This window comes from Heterocephalus glaber, unplaced genomic scaffold (genome assembly GCF_053883595.1).
Source record: "Heterocephalus glaber isolate CG9 unplaced genomic scaffold, H.glaber_assembly_v1.0 deba00001662, whole genome shotgun sequence".
Classification (NCBI taxonomy): Eukaryota; Metazoa; Chordata; class Mammalia; order Rodentia; family Bathyergidae; genus Heterocephalus; species Heterocephalus glaber.
Window position 1 is genome coordinate 14,542,022 of NW_028258403.1, and position 26,192 is coordinate 14,568,213.

Genomic DNA, 26,192 nt, shown 5'->3' on the forward strand with positions numbered 1-26,192 from the left:
TGCCTTAGCCTGAATGACTATTCAAGTGCAATTATTCTCAGACTATGCTGTCTTTTTCCTGTATCATTTGGACATTAAAGAGTTGCCTTTCTGTTTATTTTCGACAGTGTTTATTTCATGTATATTATATGAGCTTAAAGGGGAAAGAGTCGCCTAACAGTCAACCTTTGGAAAACACCCAGGGCAGTGGAATGTCCCCAGCAGATTATGACTTCCCGTGGTATCCCTGAAACCACACTGCCTTGACTGTCAAGTCTTGCTGCCTCTTCTAAGTAGGCTGAGGTCCCAGTCAGACAGGACAAGAGCCATCTCCTTGTTCCACATCTGCTCTGGACATCACCTCGAGTGCTGCCTATCCGCCCTCCACCCATGGAAACCCAGATCTACAGAGGACCAAATGGTAGCTCCTTGATATCAAAATGTCAGGAATTTCTTCTGTGAAAAAGTGTGGTCCAAGTCCACAGTTAACTGTTCCATACGCTACATAGTAGCCTGAGTTTGCAGTCCTGGTCTGCCACTTAGTATTAACTATGTGATACTAGTTTTGAAATAGGAAACTTAGTTTCTCAAATAGGGTGGTAGTGCAGACATTAGAGTAAGTTAGTCAGTCCATGAAAACTTTATCCTGGGGTCCAGCACAGAGACCACTTAAATAAATGCTATGATACTCTTTTATTACTAAAATCCTTTTGTGATTGGGAGCATATTTACCATGTATGTGTGTTATGGACTGAAATGTGTCCTCCTCAGATTCATATGTTGAAGGCCTAATCCTCAGTGTGACTATATTTGGAGATAGGGATTTTCCAAAGGATAATATGGTTAAATGAGATGAGAAAGGTGGGGTCCTGATCTGATAGGATTGGAAGACTTATCAGAAGAGTGATCTCTGTCTCCATGCACAGGCCTGGAGAAAGAGCTATGTGAGGGCGCAGGGAGAAAGTAGTCATTCTCAAGCCAGGAAAAGACCTCATGAGCAAATGAACTCCACCAGCACTTTGATTTTGGATTTTTCAGCCTTCAGACTCATGAAAAAATAAAATTTCTGTTTTGTAAGCTACTCAATCTATGGTATTTTGTATGGCAGCCTGAGCAAACTAAGAAAATATATGTGTATACATATGTAAGTATATGTGTGTGCATGTGTCTATATACTAGAATAGCTCTTATTTTTAGATGACCCTGCTTAATAAACTAAAATCATTTTTCTTGTATTTTTGTTTTTCTTTTTCATCTTCCTGTTGTTAATATCCTGCCCAAGTATCCCACCCCCCCATGTTTTCTCAATGTCTCTTCCTAATAACATTTGTCATTCCTCAAGGTAAATGACTAGTCTTTTTCTCCCTTGAAATGGGCCGTGTTTACTAAACTTGTGTTTGTTCAAGTATTAAAGGGAAATGCTTAAGACAAAGATGGATCCTTATTTCAGCCATGAGTATTGAATCCTTTCTGTGCTTGTGTCTTTAGTATCAAATGTAACTGATTTACTTTAATTCCTTGTAGTAGATTAATTATCCCCCTTCTTTAAGTGTATTTGGTTCTTGTGAATAGATAAAACCCACGTAGTGGAAATTCTTTCTAAGTCAGGGTCCAAAGTCAAATAAGTCTTTATGGGTACCATTTATTATATACCTACAGTATAACAGTATTTTTAGATGTGTTAACTCTTAATCATTTCAAAAACTCTAGCTGGGCGTGGTGGCGCATGCCTGTAATGCCAGCACTAGGAAGGCTGAGGCATGAGGGTCACTGTGAGTTCAAGGCCAGTGTGGGCTACATAGTGAGTTCAGGGCCAGCCTGAACTACAAAGGGAGACCCTGCCTCAAAAAAACAAAAAACAACACAAAATTAACTCTATTTAGTAGAATAAATAATGCATAGATATTATTCTGTTTTTTCATATGATAAAACAAGTTTCCATTATGGTCTAATTGAGTCCAAAGCTCATGTTTTCTTTTATATTACACCTTACTGCCTATTGAAAAATAAGAAGTATTCACATTTCAAAACTAGGCCCGGCAATTCCTCAACTGTCCATATAGGCACCTTAGCTTCACTGAAGAAAATGGAAGCCAAGGTCATTATCATTTCATCCTCTCTATCATTGTCTTAAGTCTTAGAGGCCCTCTGGATCTGACAAAGGAATTTCTGACAGAGTCATGTCTCCTATGGTTAGAACAACGAAAAGGTGGAGTTGAGAGAGCCAGATCGGTGAGCCAGGAGCTGCAGCCTCTGGCAGGAGATCCCCCGCTTACTGAACATATTTCAAGAGCTGAAGCAATTTTTCTTCTGGTGAAAGCTACAGTATGTGCTTCTTGGGATGAATACAGTCAAGGCTACCAGCTCTTGGAAGTCGTTAATCTGCTTGATGTATCTCTTCTTCCTTCATCAGTCCTCTTCCTCCTGGGTTCCTATAAGGTTGACTCTGGAAATCCCCTCTCCCTTACCTCTTTAACCAGGCCAGGAATCTTTTCCTATGGCTTAGACACCCTTGCCTCTTTTCTGATACCTCACCTAGGACTGAAGTGAGATCTACATTTCTTTCTTAATGAGAATCCTGGAAAGATCCCAGGAAAAATATCAGTTGTCTTTAAACTTGTTCAGCTGCTTACTGTCACAAATCCTCTTGTCTAATGCCTAAGCAGAAAAATTGTGGGAAAGGTCCTGATATCTCAGCCCTAATTTTTTTTGTACAGTACTTGAAATTAATCTGGGGCACTTAACTACTGAGCTACATCCCCAGACCTTTGTATTCTTCATTTTGAGTCAGAGTTCCACTAAATTGCCCAGGCTACCCTTGAACTTGCAGTGCTCCAAAGTCAGCCTCCCGAGTAACTGGGATTATAGGCATTTGCTATCATACCTGGATTAAGCCCTAATATATTTTCCAAAAATTTGCTTGGTAACTTCCTATATTCACTGTTCTCTTATTTGTGTCCCAGTAAGTGAAAAGATCCAGCCTTACTGAAAATTGTAATTGATAATATACTTTTATGTGTGAAGGGTACCCACACTATAAGGAAGAATTGTCTCTTGGAAAGCTGTGAAGGAATGGGTTTCCTCTGCTCAACTTCCGTGGGGATGTCTTAATTGTGCCTTATCAAGCTCATGGGAAAGAGCTAGACTCATTGCTTTATAGAGTACTGAGAATAATACTAGTCACCATTAGGCTGTTTTTACCTTACCAGCTCAAGCAGAATTAAGGATCTGGGTAAACTGTGGAGACCTTTGTCAATGCATAATACATTAGACATGCCTAATGGATCATGTCTACTATTGGGTAAAAGGCAAAATAATCTTGGCTGACACTTATGAAAGGTGTCTTTATGGAAAGAAAGAACTGGGAAAGGGATAGAAATCTGATAGAGAGGAGCAGCAAAAGTCTTAAGCAAGTATGCTTACCTGTGATGAGAGTAGAAGGAGCATACAAAAAAATGATAAAGGCTTAAGGTTGTGTTTTTTAAACCTTTAATATATTTTTATTTGCTCTAGAATAAAAGTCTTCCATTAAGGCTCAGAGGCCAATTTGAGTCTTGAGGGGCTCAATCCTTTAGGGGAAGGCACTCTCCAGCCTGTGGAAGCATTTAAGTAGAAATTAAAGTAGGTCATCCTATTACTAAGGAGAAGCCCCCAAGCAAGACAATAAAACAAATCTCGCTTGTTGGAAAAGGTCAAAGCTAGAATGAATAAATCTCATTGGAGGCAAAAAGAATCTATCCCAGTATTCAACCACACAAAATGTACACTAGTCTACACAGATCCAGAGCCATGCTTGGTTTTTACAATTTGTTAGTATTCATTAAACACCAATGAGTCAGATGTATAAACGTATTCAGAGTTGTTTTACAGTCCAAGGTTCACATATAAACACATTCAGAGCAGAATTTCTGGAAACACTGGTGTGAAGTATGGCCCACACATACTATTACCACACCAACCTTCTTACCATCAGCACCTCATTTGCTGAATGAATTAAAACAAAAAGGTGAAAAAGTAAAAGACATAAAGGAAATAAATAATTAAATGGGCTGAAATGGGAACATAGAATAGCATAGGAACTGTTGATTCCTAACCTGTGTCCTGTGATTTCCAAGGTGATAGCATCTGACATTGCGCTTCCTCACTGTTTCAGGCTGCTGTCATTTGAAGGAGAGGTTGATGTTTACCTAGACTTTAAGTTTGATCTAGGATACAGTTGTAACGGGAATTCATCCTTCTTAAATTATTGAGACTTCTTTAAAAATATTAAGTCTTCAAGCTTATGGGAGAGGTTTTGTGTGGTAAGTACAGGTAGGCTATTTCTTAATTGTGAAATTTGATCATCTTACATTCTTGGGATTCTATGCAGCTAGGATAAATCCTATTCTGGTAAAGAAAGTAAGTATGAGTTCATGTGACCAGCTCTTAAACTAGGCAGAGGGCCAAGCGAAAAATCAGACTTGGAACATAATCAATATACTTCACCCCTTCATACCACTGTTGTTGGCAATTTGGATGCCTTTGACATAGAAAATTGAGGAAGACTAAATAGGAGGTGACATTTGTGGCTGAAGGTATTATTGGGAAATTTAGTTGAGGCCACTGTAGACTACATAGAATTTTAATAAGTCTGATAGTCACTGAGAGGTAGACTGTCATTCATCAAATTCATTGAATGGTAGAATATGTCCTTTTTCAAATTATTTTTGTCCTAACATATCTTCAGCTGTTTAAGACAAAAATGTGTAAATGGATCATTGTGCACATTAGAATGACTGAGACTATTGATTTAAGGTTTCTGGTGAGTGAGTTATCAATATGGCCAAGTGAAATTTTCTTTTAGAATTACTGTGGATTGACACATCAGTGTATCTGAATAGATCATAGGTACCTAGATTATTGTTACAGCAAATCCTTTGTATAGTGTTATGACTGTTACACAACTTCAGTAAGCCATAGGGCCCTGAGTACTAAAAACACTTTAGTACTCAAGGATGGTGGGTGATAAGGACTCCGTAGCAAAGTATATATGTGATGTTCTGTGGCAACCTGTGCCAAATAAGCATTGATAAAATACACAGTAAGTTGGACCTGCCCAGAAGGTAATCACACTGTACTACTTAGAGAAAAAAGGAATAACAAGGTCTACCATTGTTTAGCAGGTATCCACATGGCAGTCACCAGTCTCTGACGTCACTGAAAACTCAAGTAAGAGGATGATTGTGCACGAAGATGGCACAGCACTTAGGACAGGAGAATGAAAGGCTTTGTCTAAGCAAAACTCTTCATACTTCCTTCTGCCTGGGAAATTTACACAGTGAGATTATTAGATCTAAGAAATGATCCAATATTCCTTGGTAATGATAAGAGCTCATTTGAGCACCCTTAGAATATCTTTATCTATAACTAATTCTCTAGGAAACTCAAAATTTATTTCAAATCTGTTTCCGAAAAACTTGAGTATATAGTGATGATTCATGTGTTGAATATAATTTGTTTTTTGACAACTTGGAACCATTACTCTAGTAATGTATCTGCTTCAAGACAATATGGACATGCAAATTTTCAAGTATTTTAAAGAAATCTGAACACCTGGTTTAAAGAAAAAATAATAATAATTATTTGACATATCAGTTTAAAACAGGAAGTTATTTTTCTGTCATTTGTGCTCCTTGACATGGTGTGTGAATAAGAAAGGCATGGTGCTGGTAATGTCAAGTCATTTCCATGGTTTATACACATTCTTTGCCTTCTTCAAATCACAGTAACATATCTAATTTTATAATCAAGATATTCATTTCAGACTATCTTTGCATTTCAGTTACTTTTACTTAGATGCTTTATAGACATCTTCAGTCCCATGATTCCTATTAAAAATCATTAAAGTACTGGAAGAAAACATAAAGGGAAAGCTGCCACATGTTGAAATAGGCAAGAACTTATAAAATAAATAAATGAGTATGACGTTGGCAAAATAAGAGGGGTTGTGGGGAAAGAGAAAAAAAGAATTGAGATGTGTTATGTACATGTACCAATTCCCTACAATGAATGTCGTCATTGTGTATTGCAGACATGTGCTAATAAAACATAAAAATTAAAACAAGAAGTAAATAAAAAAAGAAATAGGCAAGAACCTTCTTTGGTACAAGATCCCAAAAGCACAGGAAACTAAAGAATAGACAAATGAGATTATCTCAAACTAAAACTCTTCTGCACAGCAAAAGAAACAATCAACAGAGTGAAGAGACAACCTACACAATGGGGAAAATACTTACAAACTAAACATCTGACAAATGGTTAGTATCCAGGACATAAAACAAACTAAAAATATTTCAATAGCAATTAAAGTAAGTAACTGAATTAAAAAATGAGTTAGACCCGATAGACCTAAAAAGACACTTTTCATAAGAGAGATACAAACGATCAACAGGTATATGAAAAAATAAGGCCCAGTATCACTATTCATGTGGGAAATGCAGATCAAAACCAAAATGAGATGTTACCTTCCTGAAGTCAGAATAGTTATTATCAAAAAGACAAAAGAGGGCTGGAGATTTAGCTCAGTGGTTCTGCCTCCTGCCTTGCAAGCACAAGGTCCTGAGTTCAATCCCCGGTACCAACAAAAAAGAAAAAAAAGACAAAAGAAAAGAAAACAAATGGTGGCAAGGCCGTAAAGAAGAGAAACCTTTCACACTATTAGTGGGAATGTAAATTAGTACAGTGATTATGGAATACAGTATGGAGTTTCCTCTAAAAATTAAAAATATAACTGCCAATGTGAAGAGACAACCCACAATGTGGGAAAAAATCTTCACCTGCTTTTCGTCAGACAAAGGTCTACTATCTTGAATCTATAAAGAACTTAAAAAGATCAGACCTCCCAAATTTAAAGACCCAATCCGAAAATGGGCATCTGAAATGAACAGACATTTCTCAGACAAGGAAGTAGAAGTAGCAAATAAATACATGAAAAAATGTTCAGTATCGCTGGTCATTCGAGAGATGCAAATGAAAACAATGCTGAGATTCCACCTCACACCAGAAAGACTGGTTGCTATCATGAAATCAACCAATAACAAATGCTGGCAGGACTGTAGGGAAAAAGGAACCCTGCTCCACTGCTAGTGGGAGTGTAGACTGGTGCAACCACTGTGGAAATCAGTATGGAGATACCTCAAAGAACTAGGACTGGAAGTCCCATTTGACCTTGCTATTCTCGTGCTGGGGATCTTCCCCAAAGAATTTAAAAAATCACACCAGAGTGATATATGTGCATCCATGTTCATAGCAGCACAGTTTGTGATAGCTAAAACTTGGAAGCAGCCCAAATGCCCATCAACTGGAGACTGGATAAAGAAAATGTGGTTTTTTAATAAAATGGAGTACTACTCAGCCATAAAAAATGAGAAATTAGAGACATTTATAGCTAAATGGATGCACATTGAGGCGATACTCTTAAGTGAAATAAATAGGACACACATGTATAAATACCAAATAGTTTCTCTGGTGTGAGAAACTGAAAGTGTAAATAAGGACTAAAATGTATAATAGGTAATTTGAAATAGGAAGAAAAGGGGCAAAGGGGAAGGAAGTGGGAGGGCTAGGGGAAAGGATAGAAGGGAATGGGATTAATATGAGAAAATGGAAAAATAGGAACAAAATCTTTGTAAATAGGGAGGACTGGAGGGGTTGAAGGGAGGGCTGGGCAAGGGTGAAAAATAAGAACCAAGAGAGATTATGTAAAGGTGCAAATTTCCAATGATGAATGTCATTATACTGTATGCCTAAAATGTACCAATGATTAGAATGAATAATCAATAATATAAAATAGGAAGAAAATGTCCAAAGGGGTAGGGGTAGTGGGAGGGGCAGGGGAAAGGAAAGAAGGGAAAGGAAAAATGATGAGAAATGGAAAAAATGGAAATAAAGTCTTTGTAAATAGGGAAGGGTAGAGGGTGTGAAGGGAGGGCAAGGAATGGGGAAAAAATAAGAACCAAGATGCATCATGTAAAGGTACAAGTTCCCAATGAGAAATGTAATTGTGTTGTATACCTACAATGTACCAATAAAAGAATTTAAGAAAAAAATATATAACTGCTATATGATCCTATGATCCAGCAATCCCACTACTGGGGGAATATATATATCTCCAAAAGAAATCACTATGTTTAAAAGACATCTGTACTCTCATGTTTATTGCAGCACTATTCACAATAACCATGACATGGAAATAGCCTAAATATCTAGAAACTGATGAATGGATAAAGAAAATGTGGTACATACAGTACAAAGGAATAATACTCAGCCATAAAAATGAATGAAGTCCTGTCATTTGCAGCAACATGGATGAAACTGGATATGAGCATGTTAAGTGAAATAAGCTGGCACCAAAAGACAAGTATCACATGATCATGTAGAGTCTGCAAAAGCTGACCTTATATAAGTTAAGAGTTGAATCATGGTTACCAAGGCTCAGAAGAATATAGGTAGGGAGAGAAGAACAGTTGATCAACAGGTACTAAGTAATAGTTAAATAGGATTAAGAAGTTCTGGTATGCCATGCACAGGGGGATTGATTGTAGATAACAGTAATGTACTGTGTATTTCAAAAAGCTAGAATGAGGTATTTTAAAGGTCATATCATGAATGATAAATATTTGAGAATATATGCTTACTTTGGTGGAAATATTATACAACACATACGCATATTGAAACATCACATGGTACCCCATGAGTATGTACAACTTTTAGGGGTTTTTTGGTATCAGTTAAAAAATTTAAATTTAAAGATTTTGTTGAGATTTTGGTTAAAACACCTTTTACTTCTGGCGATTCACAAAATAAAATTCCCAGCTTTTTTTTTTTTTTTTTTTTTTTTGGTATGGGGAATTGAACTCAGGACCTCATGCTTGCCAGGCAGGCACTGTGCCACTGAGCTAAATCCTTGGCCCCTACCCAGTCTATCTTTTATGATGATTCTGAACTTTCTTTCAGTCAGGATACTTGAAGTAGAATTAGAAAGAGAAGGACACTACTCTCATTTTTCATATTTAAGAAACAAAGGTTTCACTCTGCTAAATCTGTGAAAAGTACCAGAATTTAATTTTCTTTACTAATATCGTCATCCCATATCCCATAGGCTAGTTCCTTTCATTTCCTTCCCAAATTGGACCACAGAAGAAGCCAGAATGAATACAGCCAAGCACCACTACTTTTAATTGTATAAATTTAGACTGGTATTTAATGCACACCTAGCAAATTTGGTCCTAGCAAATTTCACATGCTGTATTCCTCTGCTTTGACAGATGCTATCTAGTTTCTCTGATAAAGATTTACTGTGACATTTGTTGTTATACTTTGAACACGGGCAAGAATGTGAGCAAACAGCAAAACTCCAAACCTCTTGCACCTCCCTTTGTGGTTGGTAGTTAGGCACGTGGGATTAAAGCAGAATCTTCTCCTTGGAATCTAAACAGAAAGAGATCCCTGAGAACAAGCAGCATATGCTGGTCCTTCTCACCTAGACTCAGCCACCAACTGTGAAATGAAAGCAGAAGGTCAGCCAAGCAGCCAAGATCCAGAGCAAGCGGTAAACCAAATTGTTTATCCTGAGCTCATTCAGGACCAGGTCTCAATTTCATCAGAATAATTGATTTTCCCATAAATGTGTATCTCTGCTTCATATGGAGCTAAATTCCAGAGCTAAGGCACTGAAGCAATGTAGCCTGTAAGCATTTGGAACACACAGAAAACCAATATGAACATTTCAATATTGTGAAATGTAGGGCCCAGAAGAGATGCAATTACTCAAGAAGGATCTCAAAAACAATTCTGAGCATTGTCAATTTCAGGAATCAAATGTTACTTTCTATTATTGGTCCATCATATTTATAGCTTTATGTGGGTCTACTAAATGTTAATTATTAATTAGATAAGTGATATGTAAAATAAAGAGCAGAGAGCTTACAATGATTTCCTGAAATTAACATGAAAGGTTTTCCTGGCCCAAGCATTATCCCCAACCAGAAATTCTAAACCACATTTGTAACAATCAAATTCCTTTCAGTACAAATGTTTTTTATGCCTTTTCCCTAGAGATACAAATAAAATGTTCCTAGAAATGAAACTCACATGAATATACAGGATTAATATCTGAGGTCTCTAAACAGGCTTTTAATATGCTAAATTCATTGCAGGGATCTTTAATCATTGTTACCACCCCTGACACAAACCTTTTACCTAAAGGAATACATGTACAAAGCATTTATTATTTTCTCTTAAAAGCTTATTTTTCTGAGATACCCACTGCCCAGTAAACAGATTCATATCATAATCAGCAATAACAGAAACATCAAAATGGGTTTACCTAACAACATTGAGGATGTCATTTCAGGTAAACATGACCCTGTGATAAATCTTTGTAAAGTCTTTTATTTTCATATTGATTTCTGTATAAAAAGGTGTATATATGATGGGGGGGGCAAATCTGAATGAAAAACTTGGAGATAGGATATATGGTTAGTGTTCTGGCCAACCTGTGTATGTGGTGTGAAGTCAAGCCTTGTACCAGCTGCCTGTTGGGAAGTGTAGTTCTCCTAAGGATTCTTAGCTGTGAGGTCTCCTGTCCATGGTTGGTCACTAGGATTTTCCAAAGAGTAGGAGTTTCTTCAAGGTCTGGTCATCTTTTGATGGCACATTTACAAAATCCAATGATCCATGGATTTTAAGCCAACATAGCAGAGCTAGCTGGGTAATAGCAGACAGGGCCTCGCACTATATATTCAGGTTATCATAAACTGGAAACTGCTTTTGCCTCAGGACCTTTTGTTGCATTGTGCTAATGTTCAACTTTACTCATTTTCTTAGTAATGGATCCCACAGATGAATTTTCAGAGAACAGCTTGTAAGTGGAGACCTTGTGTATCTCACCTTTGTGATACCCAGGATGTATGGCTGATGCATAGTAAGCACTCAATAGGTGTTTTCAGAAGCAACCCACAGGTGTTTCTGAACAGAAGAAGCATGAGAATCACTTATGTGGAAAGAAATGCTGGAAGGAGCACAGATTTGATGCAGCTATGTTAGAGTGTGAAGCAACAAAAATTCCCAGCCTGTAGTCTCAGAAGCAGGGGGTGAAGCAATGAAAGGATCCTTCTTTCAGTATCTGCCAAATATTGGTTTTGTGACACTGAGCAATGTACTTAACTTCTCTGAGCCTGAGTTTCCTCATCAGTAAAGTAGGATTAAATAATATCTATCTCACATGTGACCTATATAATTTGCCTAACAAATGTTATTTCCCCACCCTCTTCCCTGGTAAATGTTGAGGAAACTAAGCATTGTTCATTGCATCCTAAAATATGATAAATATGCATTATATAACATATACAAGTATATTTGATATGTAATATGTTATAAATATGTAATCATGTATGTAGAAGATGAAGACTGCTCCCAAGTTTCTGGTAATCCACAGAATGTCAAATATCAGTTGCGATTTTTCTTTTCTTTCTGTTATTTTGCTTAATGCCAACCACTGGAAAGACACCTGACACCCTGCATGTGACCAAGCACTATATGTCTTGCCAAACCAAAACAGTGACATTGTTAGGCATTTCAGGACCAGAGCAATGTACTGTTTATATTACTTCTGCCAAGAGGGGAATTCCTCCTTTAATGTGAAAGAGAACGCTGAATTCAGAGGGAGAGATACACCATGAGGAGGTAGCCCCTGGGTTTGGAAGGGCCTACCTTTCAGTTAATTAATATGCCACACATACAAAAAAGGAGATGTGTTAACAGTCCAATGAATATCTGTGCCTTTGAGTAACTAGTGAGAATTCTTTCCTTGAGTCAAGAAGGGCTGTGAGAAGCACATTGTCACTTATGCCCCAAGCAGAGTCCTTAGTCCCCAAGGACAAGCCACAGATAATGTGGGGTCCCCAAGCCACCCCTGGTGACTCAGAAGCACGTGTGACTCCACCAAATGCTACACACTGTCTTTGTACCAAAAGCCTGTTGTCCATTTGGCTGGATGTTCAAATCAAGAAATCTACATCCCTCAAGACTGGATATAAGGGTTGAACTAGCATCTCTGAGAAAAAAGGTCAGCACTTTGATACACAGCTCCCACAAAATGGAATTTTAATGACAGAGCAAAACCTGATCTCCTGGCTCAGAAAGCCAGTGTCTTTGTTCTTTTCTTGTTTTAACATTTCACTAGCTCACCATCTCCCTTTTTATTCTGGTTCCTCTCCTCTAAGAACTGAAGAGAGGCTATCTGTGCCCCTCTGAACTATTTTCTCACCTAAGATGTTTGGATGTACATGTTTTAGGAAAGATATTTTCTCCTAGGAAAGCTATTTTGTTTGCGCTGTTTGTTCTGGAATTTTTTTAATGGCAAAATAGTCAAATTTGACCTAACTAATCCAGTTTGGTCCTGTGATAGAGGAACATATGGCTTTGTGTACAGGACACTTTGAACCTGTACTAGCCTGAGTGTTACTGACTCATTGGAGAGGCAAGGAAAGAGACAGAAAGCTCAGGGAGACACTTAGAAGGTTAAAGGAAAGCCCAAACCTTTGATATGTGCTTTCACCCACTTTGAGAAAATATACTTGTCTAAGATTCCTATTTCTAAAAATAAGGCTTCTGTTTCGGCATAGAGCTGTATTGTTAAAAATCTGATTGCAAAATCAAAACCTGGGAAGCTTTTTCCCCCATAAACAGATACATGTGGGCGTTTTGGGGCCCAGTCCAAGTTCTCTGAAGTTCTGAAGTTGCTGGGAGTCTTCTTGCATGTGCCTGACCCATGCAGCCTCACCTACCAAGCACAATCAGAGGGTGGTATGGCATTTTAATGTGCTTTATCAAAGTGTGATTTCATCCAAAGGTAGAAAACTTAAGAAATTTTTTCCCTTCTAACTCCTTTAACTGCTGCCAAAATAGTAGAAAGATGGGTACTAGAGGCCCCTTCTCAGTCAGCCGGCCAAGCCTTTCATGTGGTTGGAGAGCAGACTCGCTTATTCCTGATGCTAACCCATTGCTCAGCTCCCAGGGGAAGTTCTCCCCTAGAGTTTCTCCTTATTAAAATAACAGCAAAGCCCCTTTAGTATTCATAAAATACTTGTACCTAATATCTGATAAGCACAGTGCTTAAATTCACGTGCTGCTCTTATCCTAGCAGAATTATGTCATAACAGTGAAGAACTCCAGCTTCAGAGGGAAGGGTGAGTGAGTCAGAAACTCACTCTGTTACACATGGGTGTTTTCTGTGCAGCCTGAGCCTGAATTACAAGAACATCACAGATGCATGGCACATTGGACAAGGAGCACATGCGTGCATTTAAATCATGTATATCTTACTTTTTTACTGATGTAATTGTGAAATATGTTCTTTTTGCATTCATAATTAGGGGGTGGAACAGATGGTGAAGGCTTAGTTTAAAATAATCTGTCATTAAAATAACCTAGCCTACTGGTAATTCTCTCTATCTGGAGTTAGGTCAAAGAAGAAGAGTTTAGGGTGATTTTTTCCCCTTCTGCACTGGAATGTAGAAGAACAAACCACTAATTCCAGAGTGGTTACATGCATAAGAATTGTCCCTAGAAGAACACCATAGAAAGATTTCACTCTGAGAAATTTGGCTGCAGTAGAATATGCACTAAAAAGGAAAGGAGAGACAAAACTCTTTTGACAAATATAAATCCATTTAGCACAATGCATTAAACATTAGTATACCTTCAATCATGAAGCCATAGCTAGTTTCATACCCTGCAAGGAAATAACCTCATCACTTGACAAATACTGTTAGATGCATTCAGCTTTTGGGGTTAAGAAACTGTGCTGTTCTCTTTATATGTTACACTGATGTCAGGGGATATAAATTATAATTACAGGCATTATTATTCAGAGATGCTGTAGCTCCTGACTTCTGTATCCAAGCCTCACTCCTTGCATGTATACCTCATAGACTTACTGGGATGTGACAAAGGAAATCTATCAGCCCTGTCTGGATGGCTAGGAACTGTTTTCAGTAATAAGAAAATTGTCTTGATAAATCAGACACTTGCATATCTTTAAAACGTGTGTTTTACTGTTTCTTCTAAGATTTTGTTCTCCATCTGCTTTGAGGAAAGCAGATAGATTTCAGCATGGCTTTACAATAAATCTTCTTGAGGAGGGACTAGCATTAACATTTGTGCAGGTTCTTTTTCATCATAATCCAACCTTAGTTAATAATCAGAAAATTCTACATAGTGGGTAAGAAGATGTAATTAACCTTTTGATCCCAGAATCTTAACTGGTGCCTGTTGAAAACAGTGGGCAGTTTAAAAAAATTAAAAAGTAGCCTGCAGTGATTGATAGCTCAGTATATAATAGCTTTCTCAATTCAAAATTTTTTAAAATTCCACAGAACTTTGAGATTAATCAGATTTAGTTTCCAAGACTACTCATTGAATATTTCCTTTCTCCTCTTACCTTTTTGAATTTCAACACCCATTTGAAACCAATATTGATGCTACTCTTCAAACTTTTCTAAGCAGCAGAATACAACTAACTATAAACAGGGACAACCTGGGATTGGATGCTATTGGCTCTGTGAAAAATGACTTTGCCAATCTGTTTTAGGCCCAAGATCACAGGCCATTTCTTATTCAAAAGGTAATAAAACCTGAGTTCTGGATATTTATCTCACACTATAGATATAATTGACCAAAATGATAAGCATAAAAGTGAAAAATAATCAGCTTTTTAACCTCTGTGATCACTAACAACTAATCTGACTAGCTGTTTTCTCCCCACCAAACTGGCTGTTATTTTTAATTGAATTGACTGGATGTTTTTGTGTCATGTAAACATAGACTCATTTTAATCTCACTAGGAAATTGGAACATGTGTCAAAACCTCTATTTTTGCCAAACAAAACTGGCCAGTTCTTAGATGGCCACTGCTTAATAACATCAGATGTTTAGCCTCCAGATATCCCTTCCTCCTGTGGATGGTTCCCAAAGTTCCTCTAATATTTTAGTATCTGCATGAGGTCTTAAATTTCATGTTAAAGTCTGTGTTAAAAGTCACAATCCCCTTTAGTGAGAAAGTAAAGGAGATGTGCAGATGGCAATGACGTATCTATTGAGGAAGAGTGCTAAATGCTTAGGAAGACTACAAAAGAATCCACCCTTATCCTGATAGTCCAATTATCAGGTAATACCTCAAAGTATGTTGGAAACCTCTAGCATTTAAATATGAAAATAATCTAATAACTCCTTAAACAGTATTCTTGGGGAAAATAATTTCCATCCTCTTTGTCATTATGGAATGTGTGATACAAAGGAGCACTGAGCTTAGAGACAGAACTACGTTAAATAAGTCTTGATTGAGCTGTTGTTAGGTACTTGCAAGCCAAAGACATTTCCCCAGCATTGAGAAATTCAGTCTCACTGGGAGTTGAATAATCTAACCAGGATCATACAATATTGTAAATGCTTTAGTATGAGAGTACAGAAAACTAAATTCTGCCTCTTCCCTAGCTAGCTGTCTGATCTTGTCCAACCATGTAGCCTCTCTATGCCTCAGTTTCCTCACCTGGAAAATGAAGGGTTAGTCTACAGGAGATTTTCTCCATGCCAGCTTCATCAGTCCTTTCTTCTGCTCCCAAAGAGCCTTCTATCACTCCTCAGAGAAGTTCTCCTGGGATCTCTCTCTGGCGTCAGTCTCTTTTGACAACAGCAGCACAGTAAGGTTTGGGAAAATGGCTGACTCATTTCTCTGTGATTATCTGTGCCATTGCTATCAGGTTAAATGAAAAACCTAACATGGCCCTTTTCTTCAAGGAGAGGGTCAAAGAAGGAGGGTCTTTAACCTCAGGAGTCATCCTCCAGAGACAACTTATTTTTTTTAATTCTTTTATGGGTATATTTTAGGTATACAATTCATTTACATTTATCATTGGGCACTTGTACCTGTACATGATGCATCTTGGTTCTTATTTTTTCCCCATTACCTGTGCTCCCTTCACCCCCTCCACCCTTCCCTATTTACATAGACTTCGTTTCCATTTTTTCCTTTTCTCATAATTTTTCCTTTCTCTTCTTTATGTGTTGAAGTGAGATCCTTCCCAAACTTGTGGGAGGGACCCTTCTTTCCCTTTGCACTGGCTCCTGGCCTAGTGAAACCAGTCAAAGGGAGAGAAGAGTGAGGGGAGCACGCTCTACTCTTGAAGGTTCTACCTTCAGCACTTTTGTCAAAGGAAGCCACATCTCGGAGACAGTATTTTGTTGCACACAGAGATTCCAGGGGAAATACTAAACGACCAGGTGACATCTGGTAGAAATAACTTATGAATTCTCTTATCATCCCATTTCCCCCTTGCCACCCCTAATAATTAAACAAAACATTCAAAAACATGTGATGCTGTTTAAAAAATTATGGGCTGCCCCTTATAAGCTATTTCAACTTCAGATATGCTGTGAATATTTATCTTTCCATCAGTTCACATGTATCAGTTAGAGAATGTTTATTTTTAGTGGAAAACAGAATAGTTATTGAGTCCAACTGTCAGAATTGAAATCCAAATTCCAAACCAAGGATGGGCTTGTTGTCTAACTTGGCTAAGCCTCAGTTTCCTTATGCTGTATATAAAATAGAGAATATAATTACTTCATATGATACTTGTGAAAATGTAAAAAGATAACACATGCAAACTGCCTAGGTCATATTGCTTAATAAATATAACCTGTTATTATTATACTATCTTAACCAAAAATTTGTCTTTTGTATAATTTGTTCATCTGTGACGCAATATAATATGCACTTGAATTGTTTGCAAAACGCAGTAAGTTGAAGAGTGGCATTGGGTCTCACCCACAGTTTCTGACCAGTGCGGGGCAGTGAAGAGGGGTCAGGAAACATAGAAATCTACATTTCCTGTATACATATTATATATATAATGTTTATTCAGATATAGGTATATGAAATTCATTGTCTTAGTCGGTTATGTGCTAATATAACAGAATCCCTGAGAATGGGTAATTCATAAAGAACAAGGATTTATTTCTTATTCTTCTGGAGGCTGAAAAGTCCAAGATCAAGGGGCTTACATCTAACCAGGGCCTTCTTGTTACATCATCTCATGGCAGAAGGCAGTAGGCAAAGTACTAAGAAGAGGGTAGAAGGGGCCCAACTCTTCCCTTCATTGGGAACCCACTTTTGGAACAATTAACCTGCTCCAGTGGAAACGGTGTTAATCCATTCATGAGGACAGAGCCCTGTTAGCCTTATCACTTCTTAAAGCCTCCATCTCTCAAGACTATTGGAGTAGGGATTAAGTTTTCAACCCAGAAACTTTGGGGGACACATCCAAATCATTGCATTTGAACACACACTTACTTCAAAACAATTTCAGCATTTAGGAGAATGAAGTTATTACTGGGGTTTGAAAGGGTACATATTACTATCAGATCCTTACACATTTTTCACCTTTCTGTATTTAAAGATGTATGTCATTAATTTATTTAGATTTCCCACATATTTTGTTCCCTACAGATTTCCTGCATTTGTAAATTCATGGCTTTTGTTAACATCACTAATCTTTAAAACCTCTTTTCCTGGGCAAGCAGTACTTGTGCACTTTACCTTGTTAAAAATAAATAAAAGAAAACAAAAGAAATGAGGACAATGGAGAATATGAAATGCCCTTGGACTTTAAGAATTTGAAACAAATGTATTACCAAAGAGTTCATGATGATTTATGTCATTTATTAGATTGGAAATGTGACCCTCCATTTGGGAAGTTGGACTGAGCGCTCCGGAATTACAGATGATGTGTAGCATCCTTTTATTCTTTCATTCTTCTTCTTTTGTTTTCAGGAGTTGTAATAGAAGCTAGATCTAGCACGATAAAACTTTAATACAGAGTTCTGCAAAGCAAGATTGCAGTTTGTAAGGTTTCAGCCCATAAACATTCACCCATAATATACTGAGTTTTCCTATTTGTTCTGACACAATAGGCACCGGGAATGAGAAGGATATAACCTTTAATTAATTAGTAAATTATTGATGTCTGTAGTGGTTGTAGTAGTAATTTTAATTGATCTTTATATGGAAACATTTTTTATTTCATTCCAATTTCCATTCCTGTTCATGTATTTAATAGAGAACTTTGCTGATTTAATCTCAGTAACCACTGAATCCAAAAACATAAAGATGATATCTCATAAAATCACCATGACCTTATTTTGTACATGAATGTATCTTCACAGACATAAGTCTCTGAAATAAATAAAAGCTTGTTGTCTTAATTCAAGTCTTTAATTGGTTTATGTATAATGCAGTGCTGAAAGATCTTAGGACTTTTGTTATCCATGGAGAAAAATTGTCTTAAATTCAATGTGTTGCTTTGTATCAGTTTCCTTATTAATTAAATATCTGTTATATATTTATTGACCTATTTATATGTTTTTTTTTCCCCTGCAGTCCCTGGATGGCTTTGTTTTTGCACTAAATCAAGAAGGAAAATTTTTGTACATTTCTGAAACGGTCTCCATCTACCTAGGCCTCTCACAAGTAAGTTGAACAATTTAGATTTTTGGTGGCAATTGTGAAGGCTTTGTCAGCCTTGTGTTTTTCCTTCTTCAAGGGATGTTCTGCTTAGTATGAATTATCAAACTTATTATTTAATGGACTCTACCCGACTCTGTCACTGACAAACCTGTCAGCATTAAATGTTCGGAATAAACTTGTGCTCAGAAACTTTAGTTACCCTCCCCATTCCCCAAGGATCATTATTAATTTATTGAGAACAAATGAAGTTTCTTCCCTCAGTTGTTTTGAACTTTGAAACCTCTGTGCCCGGTAGGAGAGGGACACACTAATAGTGCTTCCCTTGTGTCCTATTACTGGATGTTTATGGAGTACCCTGCATTATCCTGGGAGCTGACACAATGGCAGGAGTCATTTGGAGTCAAGAAATGCTGAAAGAGACCATTAAAATGTGTTGAGGGAGGGTTCTAGCAAAGATATATTGTGCTGCCTTTGCAAATGCTTCCTAATGCTGAAAGACAATTTCATAAAATAGGACATCCTTCCATGGTTTGCTGTTTAATTGTTCACATGTGTTTGTGAGAGGAGAAAAGAAGATGGAGTCTGATGATGTAAGGGACAAATCCTGGATGGTCTTGATATTCCTCTGGAACACAGAAATTTGAGTTCCAATGGATTCCAAGACACAGACTGCATCTATAGAGTGCCAAAATATCCGGAAGTAAAGTTTGCCATTCAGCTAATTATCCAGATGTTTTCCCCATGAAAGTTCTGAACATCTGGGTATTTGTGCCTTTATAGGTGATTGGCTGGGTTTGACCCTTTTCATCTGGTAGTTTGGAGGAGGAAAACACAGTCTGAATGGGAGGGATTTTGTTGTGTGTGATGATCTGCCAAATTAGATAATCTACCTCTCATTCCTTGGAGCTGAAGATAGAGATAAGATTCACCTCTCTCTGCTTAAGCGCAACCCATCCAGACTCATTGCTTCTGAATGTTGTCATAGTCCTAAGGAAGCAGCCAGCAGGGCTGGAACCCTTTGGCTCTTAGTGAGTTTTCTGGGTAATAGCTAAATTAGGAAAGACACTGGGAAATAATAGAGAGATTTGGCACTTGAGAGGGCTGGCGAAGGAGGAGAAGCACTGCCAAATTTGATTATTTACTGTTGAGAATCCAAACAAGGGCTACGATCATTAACACTTCCTTGAAGCACACAAATTGCAGTATATAGAGTAATTCTATTTCATGTGGACTTTAAGAAACCCATTGATAGAAACTGAGCTATTGTTAACCCTGTTAGTATTCTTCTATCTCGTTGAAATCTCTGCTTTTGTAGTAGCCTTTAATAGACCTTAAACCTCATCTTAATCTGTTTGGGACCAAGTATTGAGAATCTCCAATTTTGAAATTGTGCACTACCATGTTGTTCAGACTGCATACAACTGGAGATGCCACTGTTTGTTGTTCTCCAGTGCCCACATTCATCTGTTTTATGCAGAGCATCCAACAAAGTTTAATAAGCCAGTAAAGAAGAAAGATGAATAATTACTTTAAGCAGGTAAATGCTAATTAGGGAACTCCTGAAAAGCATCCATTATATACTAGCTCCAAACACATTTTACAGCCCTGGTTAGTGGTGTAATCCAAATTCTGTCAAGGCAACTGCATTTTCTGTAATTGAGATGTGTATGTTTGCTTTGCATAACAGATGGCTCTGTGTGCTTAGACTGATAGCTAGGAAAATAATAATTGCATTATTCCGGCCAAAAGAATATTAGCTCTTGGGTTTTGGCCATTTCAGTCAGTCCTCCTGCCAGCACAGCATATGCACATATATGGATTGGATTTTCAAGGAAATTGATGCATCTGGAATAGTGTGGCCATCTGAAATATCATCTGTTCAAGAAAAATTTGGCTTTAACCCTGTGCTGGTTTCTCCTTAAAAGCAGTTTGTTTCTCTGCCTTTCTACTGTAGCCTTAAGTCAATCTTTCTCTAAAATTAGAAACAAATAATTGAGGTTCTTGCAGAATAAAGTAGCTATATAGAAATAGTTGAGTTTCTGGCAACTTCTGTGCATTCAGCTTTTCAAGTGTGCACCCATAGTCATCATCTTGGCTCACTGAGGGCCAGACCTGGCTGCAAGGTGCAGGTGCCTTCTTCTTTAGTGGGTTTGCAGTGTTGGTAGAAGGGGTCTCATGCACAGGGCAAGGCTTCATCTAGCAGCATTCTATGGTGGAGATGATGAGGGTAAGTCAGGAGAAAGAGATTTTGCATATACCAATTTAGTAAAAAGCTAAAGTTTAAAGATAGCTCTGGGTTCATATGAAAATAACTTGACTTGTATTTTTTTAAATGCCCAAAGCATGAAGGAAAAAGTCTATGCTGAAAATTAGAGAAAGAATTTCCAAGCCGTTAAGGTCTTAATTCCTAATAGGGAAATTCAGGTCCCTGAGTTTTAACCCTTCCTGAGTTTTAACCCTTCCTGAGTTTCTTCAATGTTCTTTTGCAGTTGTGGAGGTTACACAGCACTCAAGGGAGAAAAAGAAAACGTACTCTAAGTTATTCAGTTGCTCATTCACTCTTCTATCTCTCTTCTGTCCCATTTGTGAACCAAATGTTCTGCTTGTGTTCTGTAACTTTGCCTGAGTGGTTATTCCACATTACAGATAGTGATAAGGAGTACATAAAATAGTGGCCCCTGCTTTCCTTTATAAATAGTTTTTTTTAAATAATATCATGTGACTCTATCAGCAAAGGCTTACCCTGCAGAAATATTGAGGAGTATTGTAAGCTTGTCAGTTTCTTAGTGAGAGCATGGCTGCATCTGCATTTCTGACTCTCAAGATATTCCTGCCTCAGTTTTATTTTCTTTCAGCATGTAAATAAAACGGTGGCTTTGAAATGGCTTATGCTCAGGAAAGAACTAGGATTCTTTTTGGCTCATGAGCAAACCAAGTAGGGAAACTTCTCCTTGGCTCTGGGGTAGAGCCTGGGTGAGAGATGCAGCCATGGGCTGTAGAGCAGTTGGTGTTATTGGTGTTGGGGTGTGGGCACTGTTGCTCCCCTCACAGTGTCCTCCTGTTGCGGTAATGAAAGAGATGGATCCAGCAATGGTGAGAGATCTGAATCTCGGCAGCAGCTCTTTGACTTTGCCAGAAAGCAAAGTGGGTAGACAGACAGACAGATAGACAGATATTTAACTTAAAAAGGGGCATTAAATTGTGGAGTTATGTACTGTTGACTTGGTTTTCTGGGTAAAAACGAGTTGCAGTTACCATGAGACCTTCTCTTAAGGAAGAAGCCCCACATATTGAGCTGATTTTGTTTTGTATAGCGATTAAATGACTTCTGATACCTGTTAATGCCATTCAGAGCTGTTAAAGACAACACTACTCCTTAGCCATAATGGAATTGGCAAAAGTGAAAATGAAGAAAGAAAACAGAATGGATTCCCTAACACTGAAAATGTAGTGATGATACATAGCCAGCTTTTATGAAATCTCTTTCAAAACATAAGGGGCTTAATCACCAGAGAATCAAAAAAAGACATTGTATGATAAATAAAAAACATTCTATTTGATTTAGGATGAAAAGCCTAGAGAAATATTTATGTGTCAGCTTATATCCTCTTCTTTCCACAAAGGATTTGAAACAAACATATGCAATAACATAATGTCAAAATAAAACAAGAAAGTAAGGGAAAAAGAAATATAAAAATTAGTACTCAGTTACCACTGAGTAGGAGAACACAACTAGATGCTTAGAAAATAGGGTGTATGTACTCTAATAAAACTTCATTTTTAGCTGTGAGCTTCCTGGTAACCAAAGAAAAAATGGAAATATCATTAACGATCAAAAATAAAGAAGTGGTGCTTCTCAAGGAAAGTAGAATTTCGTAGAACTGAAATCTGAAAATAAATCTTACATAGAATATCTGTAGAAACTAGCATGGATTATGACATACTGATTTGCCTCCATTGAAGTCCACATTCACAACAAGATTATAATAAGGGTCTACAGGACAAGCACAAACACATGTTGTAGGTCTTATGCACTGGCAGAACCCTCTTTCGCCTCAGTCCTGGGTGTGCTGAAGATCATTTTGAGAATGGTGTCCTCTTCTGGTCTCACAAATAGCATGGTTAATGTTGGTAGTTTACATGATTTTAATTCAGTTTTCCTTCATACACACTCAAATCCTGCATTTTCTTCTAAATCCTCATAAGGAATACAATATTATAGTTGCCAGAGACAGAGGACCCAGGTCTCAGTTAACCAGAGGATAAAAATGTACTCATGTCTTCTGAAAACATTTTTCTTTGGGAGATGAGAAATCATGATTCTGACTCACATCTATGCGGCAGTGTTTTCCAGTTAACATAGAGTCCTTTTTACTACAAAATGGAATCTAGAGCAAATTGAGAAATTAACACTTTTTTAAAAACTGTTGTGACATCACTGAAAAATCCCCTACATACCAGTTGAAGCCTCTCTTGAAATGTGTTCTAATCACACTCACTGCCACCATTGCCTGCCTGTGTGTAATGAGTCCCTTCCCTTTCTCTGACTTCATATCAGATATTTGCTGGCGATTGTAAGCCAGCCAAAAGGTGGCTGCAGACAGGGTTACAAATTGGCTAGTTTAAAGGCAGCTTGCTGAAAGGGCCAGGCTAGCCGTGGATGTAATGTGGGCTAAAAGAGGTGAACGTAAAAGGGGGTAAATGGTTGTTTTAAATGTGTTTTAATCCATGCATATATATTTACCATAAACTCCTTTCCGCCATTCTGTTGTTCATCTCCATATTTTAGATTTCTCTGCATTTGTTATATAGAATGGCAAATAAAATTACAGCTACAGCACACAAGTACAAGGTCAAATAAATGACAGAGCTCAGTCTATTTGTGAAGCTATTCTGAAAGGGAACCATGGTGCCAAATGTGGTTTATTTGAATAATAAAGAAGAATTAGATTCCCCTGATAACTTGGCTGAGGGCCAATAAATCACTGGAGGTTAAAGATGCTTTGCAACTGCCATGTCTTTCTTTTGCTTTTCCAAAGCGCAAGCCTCAACTCTTCCATTCTCTGTTTTTCAATGCAAATCAAGTTGAGGTTAGTATGTGGTTAATACTCTCATTTCCGTGCTTATAAAAGAATAAAAGATATGTGTGTGTATATATATATTCTTTTCCTGTAGTAGGGTGAGAAAAAGAAGACATTAGCTTTCCTTATAAGTTATTACTCTTATTTGGCATTATCACATCCTGAAGAGCTGCAATATAAGGACAAAAAAAAAGTATTATTTCAGCACAGCAGAGGGCTTGCAATGATAGAGACAAGAGTTAGCATTTTTATACTTGGTTTTCTAAATGTATGCAACACTAGGATAACTGGGGTTCCTTTACTAAATGGATGCAAATATTGCTTTATGCCCCCTTCCCCACTTTAAGGCCTGCTAAATAAGCACAACTTAAGTTTTTAAAAAGGAGAAAAATGTACAATTTTCTGCAACTTGTGATGTCCCCCTCCCACCAGGAGTAAGTCTGCATTTTTCTCTTGTACTAATCATAAAAAGTTGATCACTTCTGGATGTAACAAAGAAAAATGCCCTTTTGAATGTGGAAGCTCTGAGGGTTTGGAGACTATTGAGAAAATATAAGTATCAAAATAATTCAGAAACAGTACAAGGCACAGTGGCACATTATCAATTTACAACATTTAAATTGATAAATGCTTGGTGGTGAAGGCCTACAAGGGCACTTTGAAAAGCAAATAGCGACCTGGAGAAGAAATTGATTTTTCCCCCCCGAAAATGACTGCATGATGCATCATTTGACTGCATGCTGTCCGAGTGCTTGACAGAGATAATCTCAGCAATCCCACGGGTGACCTTATCGTTCTCACCAGGGCAACTTTGTCTACGTTCTGACTTTGTGCATGTCAAGGTTCCTCCGGCAGGATCCTTGGGGGAAAAAGTTCCTCTGTTCGATCCAGATATTGAACTGCTCTCTCTTCCCCCTTTTTCTGCCACCCCACCCTCCCAAATAGGAAAACACACCTCTTTATTTCATCTATAATTATGAATGAGCCAGGCACAGGAATTCAGCTCTGTGCTCTGCATCTTTGTTGAAGCCCTTACTGCCTTTTAGTTGCATAGTTCTTAGGTGATAATCTATGGTGGCAGGGATCAGTTTATCAGAGGAAGTAGAAAAATCCCCTAATGTTCTCCTACAGTATATTGTTATCTTAGGCAGAATAAGAAAAATCTAACTAGTTTTTTTTCCCTTCTGTTTTCAGGGTCCCCCTCCCATAATTTTGACACAAATCTTCTATAAATTTATGATTGTTTCTGACAACATTCCCTCACCATCTAATGATTCTGGGTTATTACTCTTCTATAAAATTATATAACAATGACATAAGGCCTGGGTAACCCCATGTAATACTTACCCCAAGTTTTTAGCCATGAATCCCAGTGGCAACCCTTTTTTGTAGAAATTCGATACAATCTGTGAAGCTTCATCAGGATCCCTGGTATTTGGAAAGTATTTTCTTCCAGAGGGGAATAATTGACTGTTTTTTATGCTTAATTTTTTTCTGTTGATGTATATGGATGTGTGTGTGCCTGTCTGTTTATCAGTCATCTGCCTGCCACACAGCTTGTCGTTGATAATTACAATTCTTGATTAGCCATTTCTTAAAAGCAGCAAATCCCCTGCCTGGTTTGGCCCCCTGAAGCTACAGTCCCCACTGCCTTTGACACCCTCAGTTCACCATCTTCAACCCCTTTTACCTCCTTCTTTCATCCACAACATTAATTCTGAGTGAACAAGACGTGCTTCCTTGCTTTTGACAAGATTTGCTGCAGTCTCATGCGACAAAAACCCAACACTCATTCCAGATTCAGAAAGTAGGATTTATAACAGCATTTTAATTTAATGTTGGATGTCGAACATATAAAGAGATCACAGTAGTACTAGAGCTGAAAATTGATGCCTTTTTTATTAGTGTCCTCTCAGAAGTGGGTGAGACGCTGTTTGTGCAATGGAGCACAGAGCAGCACAGTCAGATGAATGAGGATATGCTATCTGCAAGGAATCATATTTCAAGCCACTGTCGGCCTCTATTGATGTGCTCAGAGTTGAAAGGTTATGCTAGTAAATGCCATCCGAATTTCCAGCATTAGAAATCGGTAGAATAATCTGCTGGCTGTCACTTTATGCTCAGCCCAAATGTACTTCGTGGAGATGTTTTACTTATCTTAACTCCAAATTAATTTCTTATTACTGGTGCATTCTTTTCTCTCTTCCATACCTTTATCAGTCCCCTAATGGGCCTGATTTTTAACAGGTCTTCAGAGTGGACCTATATCTGAGAAGACATATGCATGATTGTACAGGAGAATCATATTATTCTTATTTATTCCTTTGAGCATGTTTTACCAGGCAGTGAGGCTAAAACACAGGAAGTCTGTGCAAAGGGGACTTTTCTTGCTGGACCAATTCACACAATCTCAGTACAATTCAAGATGGGTTCACCATTGTCAAATGTATAAATCAAAGACCTTCTGCATTCCTTCTTAATTTCCGGAGTTAATGTGAGCAAGAAAAAAAGGAAAACAGTATTCTTTATTTTATGAATAAGGAAACCTAGTGTCAAAGGAAAATGCC

General features: G+C 37.7%; 1 protein-coding gene across 14 annotated transcripts in view; it reads left to right on the top strand.

Annotated features, from left to right (window-relative positions):
* Npas3 (neuronal PAS domain protein 3) overlaps window positions 1-26,192 on the top strand; it is an 872,828-nt gene that overhangs the window by 610,552 nt on the left and 236,084 nt on the right. For all 14 annotated transcript variants that reach the window (XM_021246625.2, XM_087197268.1, XM_087197265.1 and 11 more), the window contains one exon: window positions 18,458-18,547. In XM_021246625.2, the coding sequence (XP_021102284.1) occupies window positions 18,458-18,547 (90 nt within the window). The remainder of the gene's footprint in view (window positions 1-18,457; window positions 18,548-26,192) is intronic.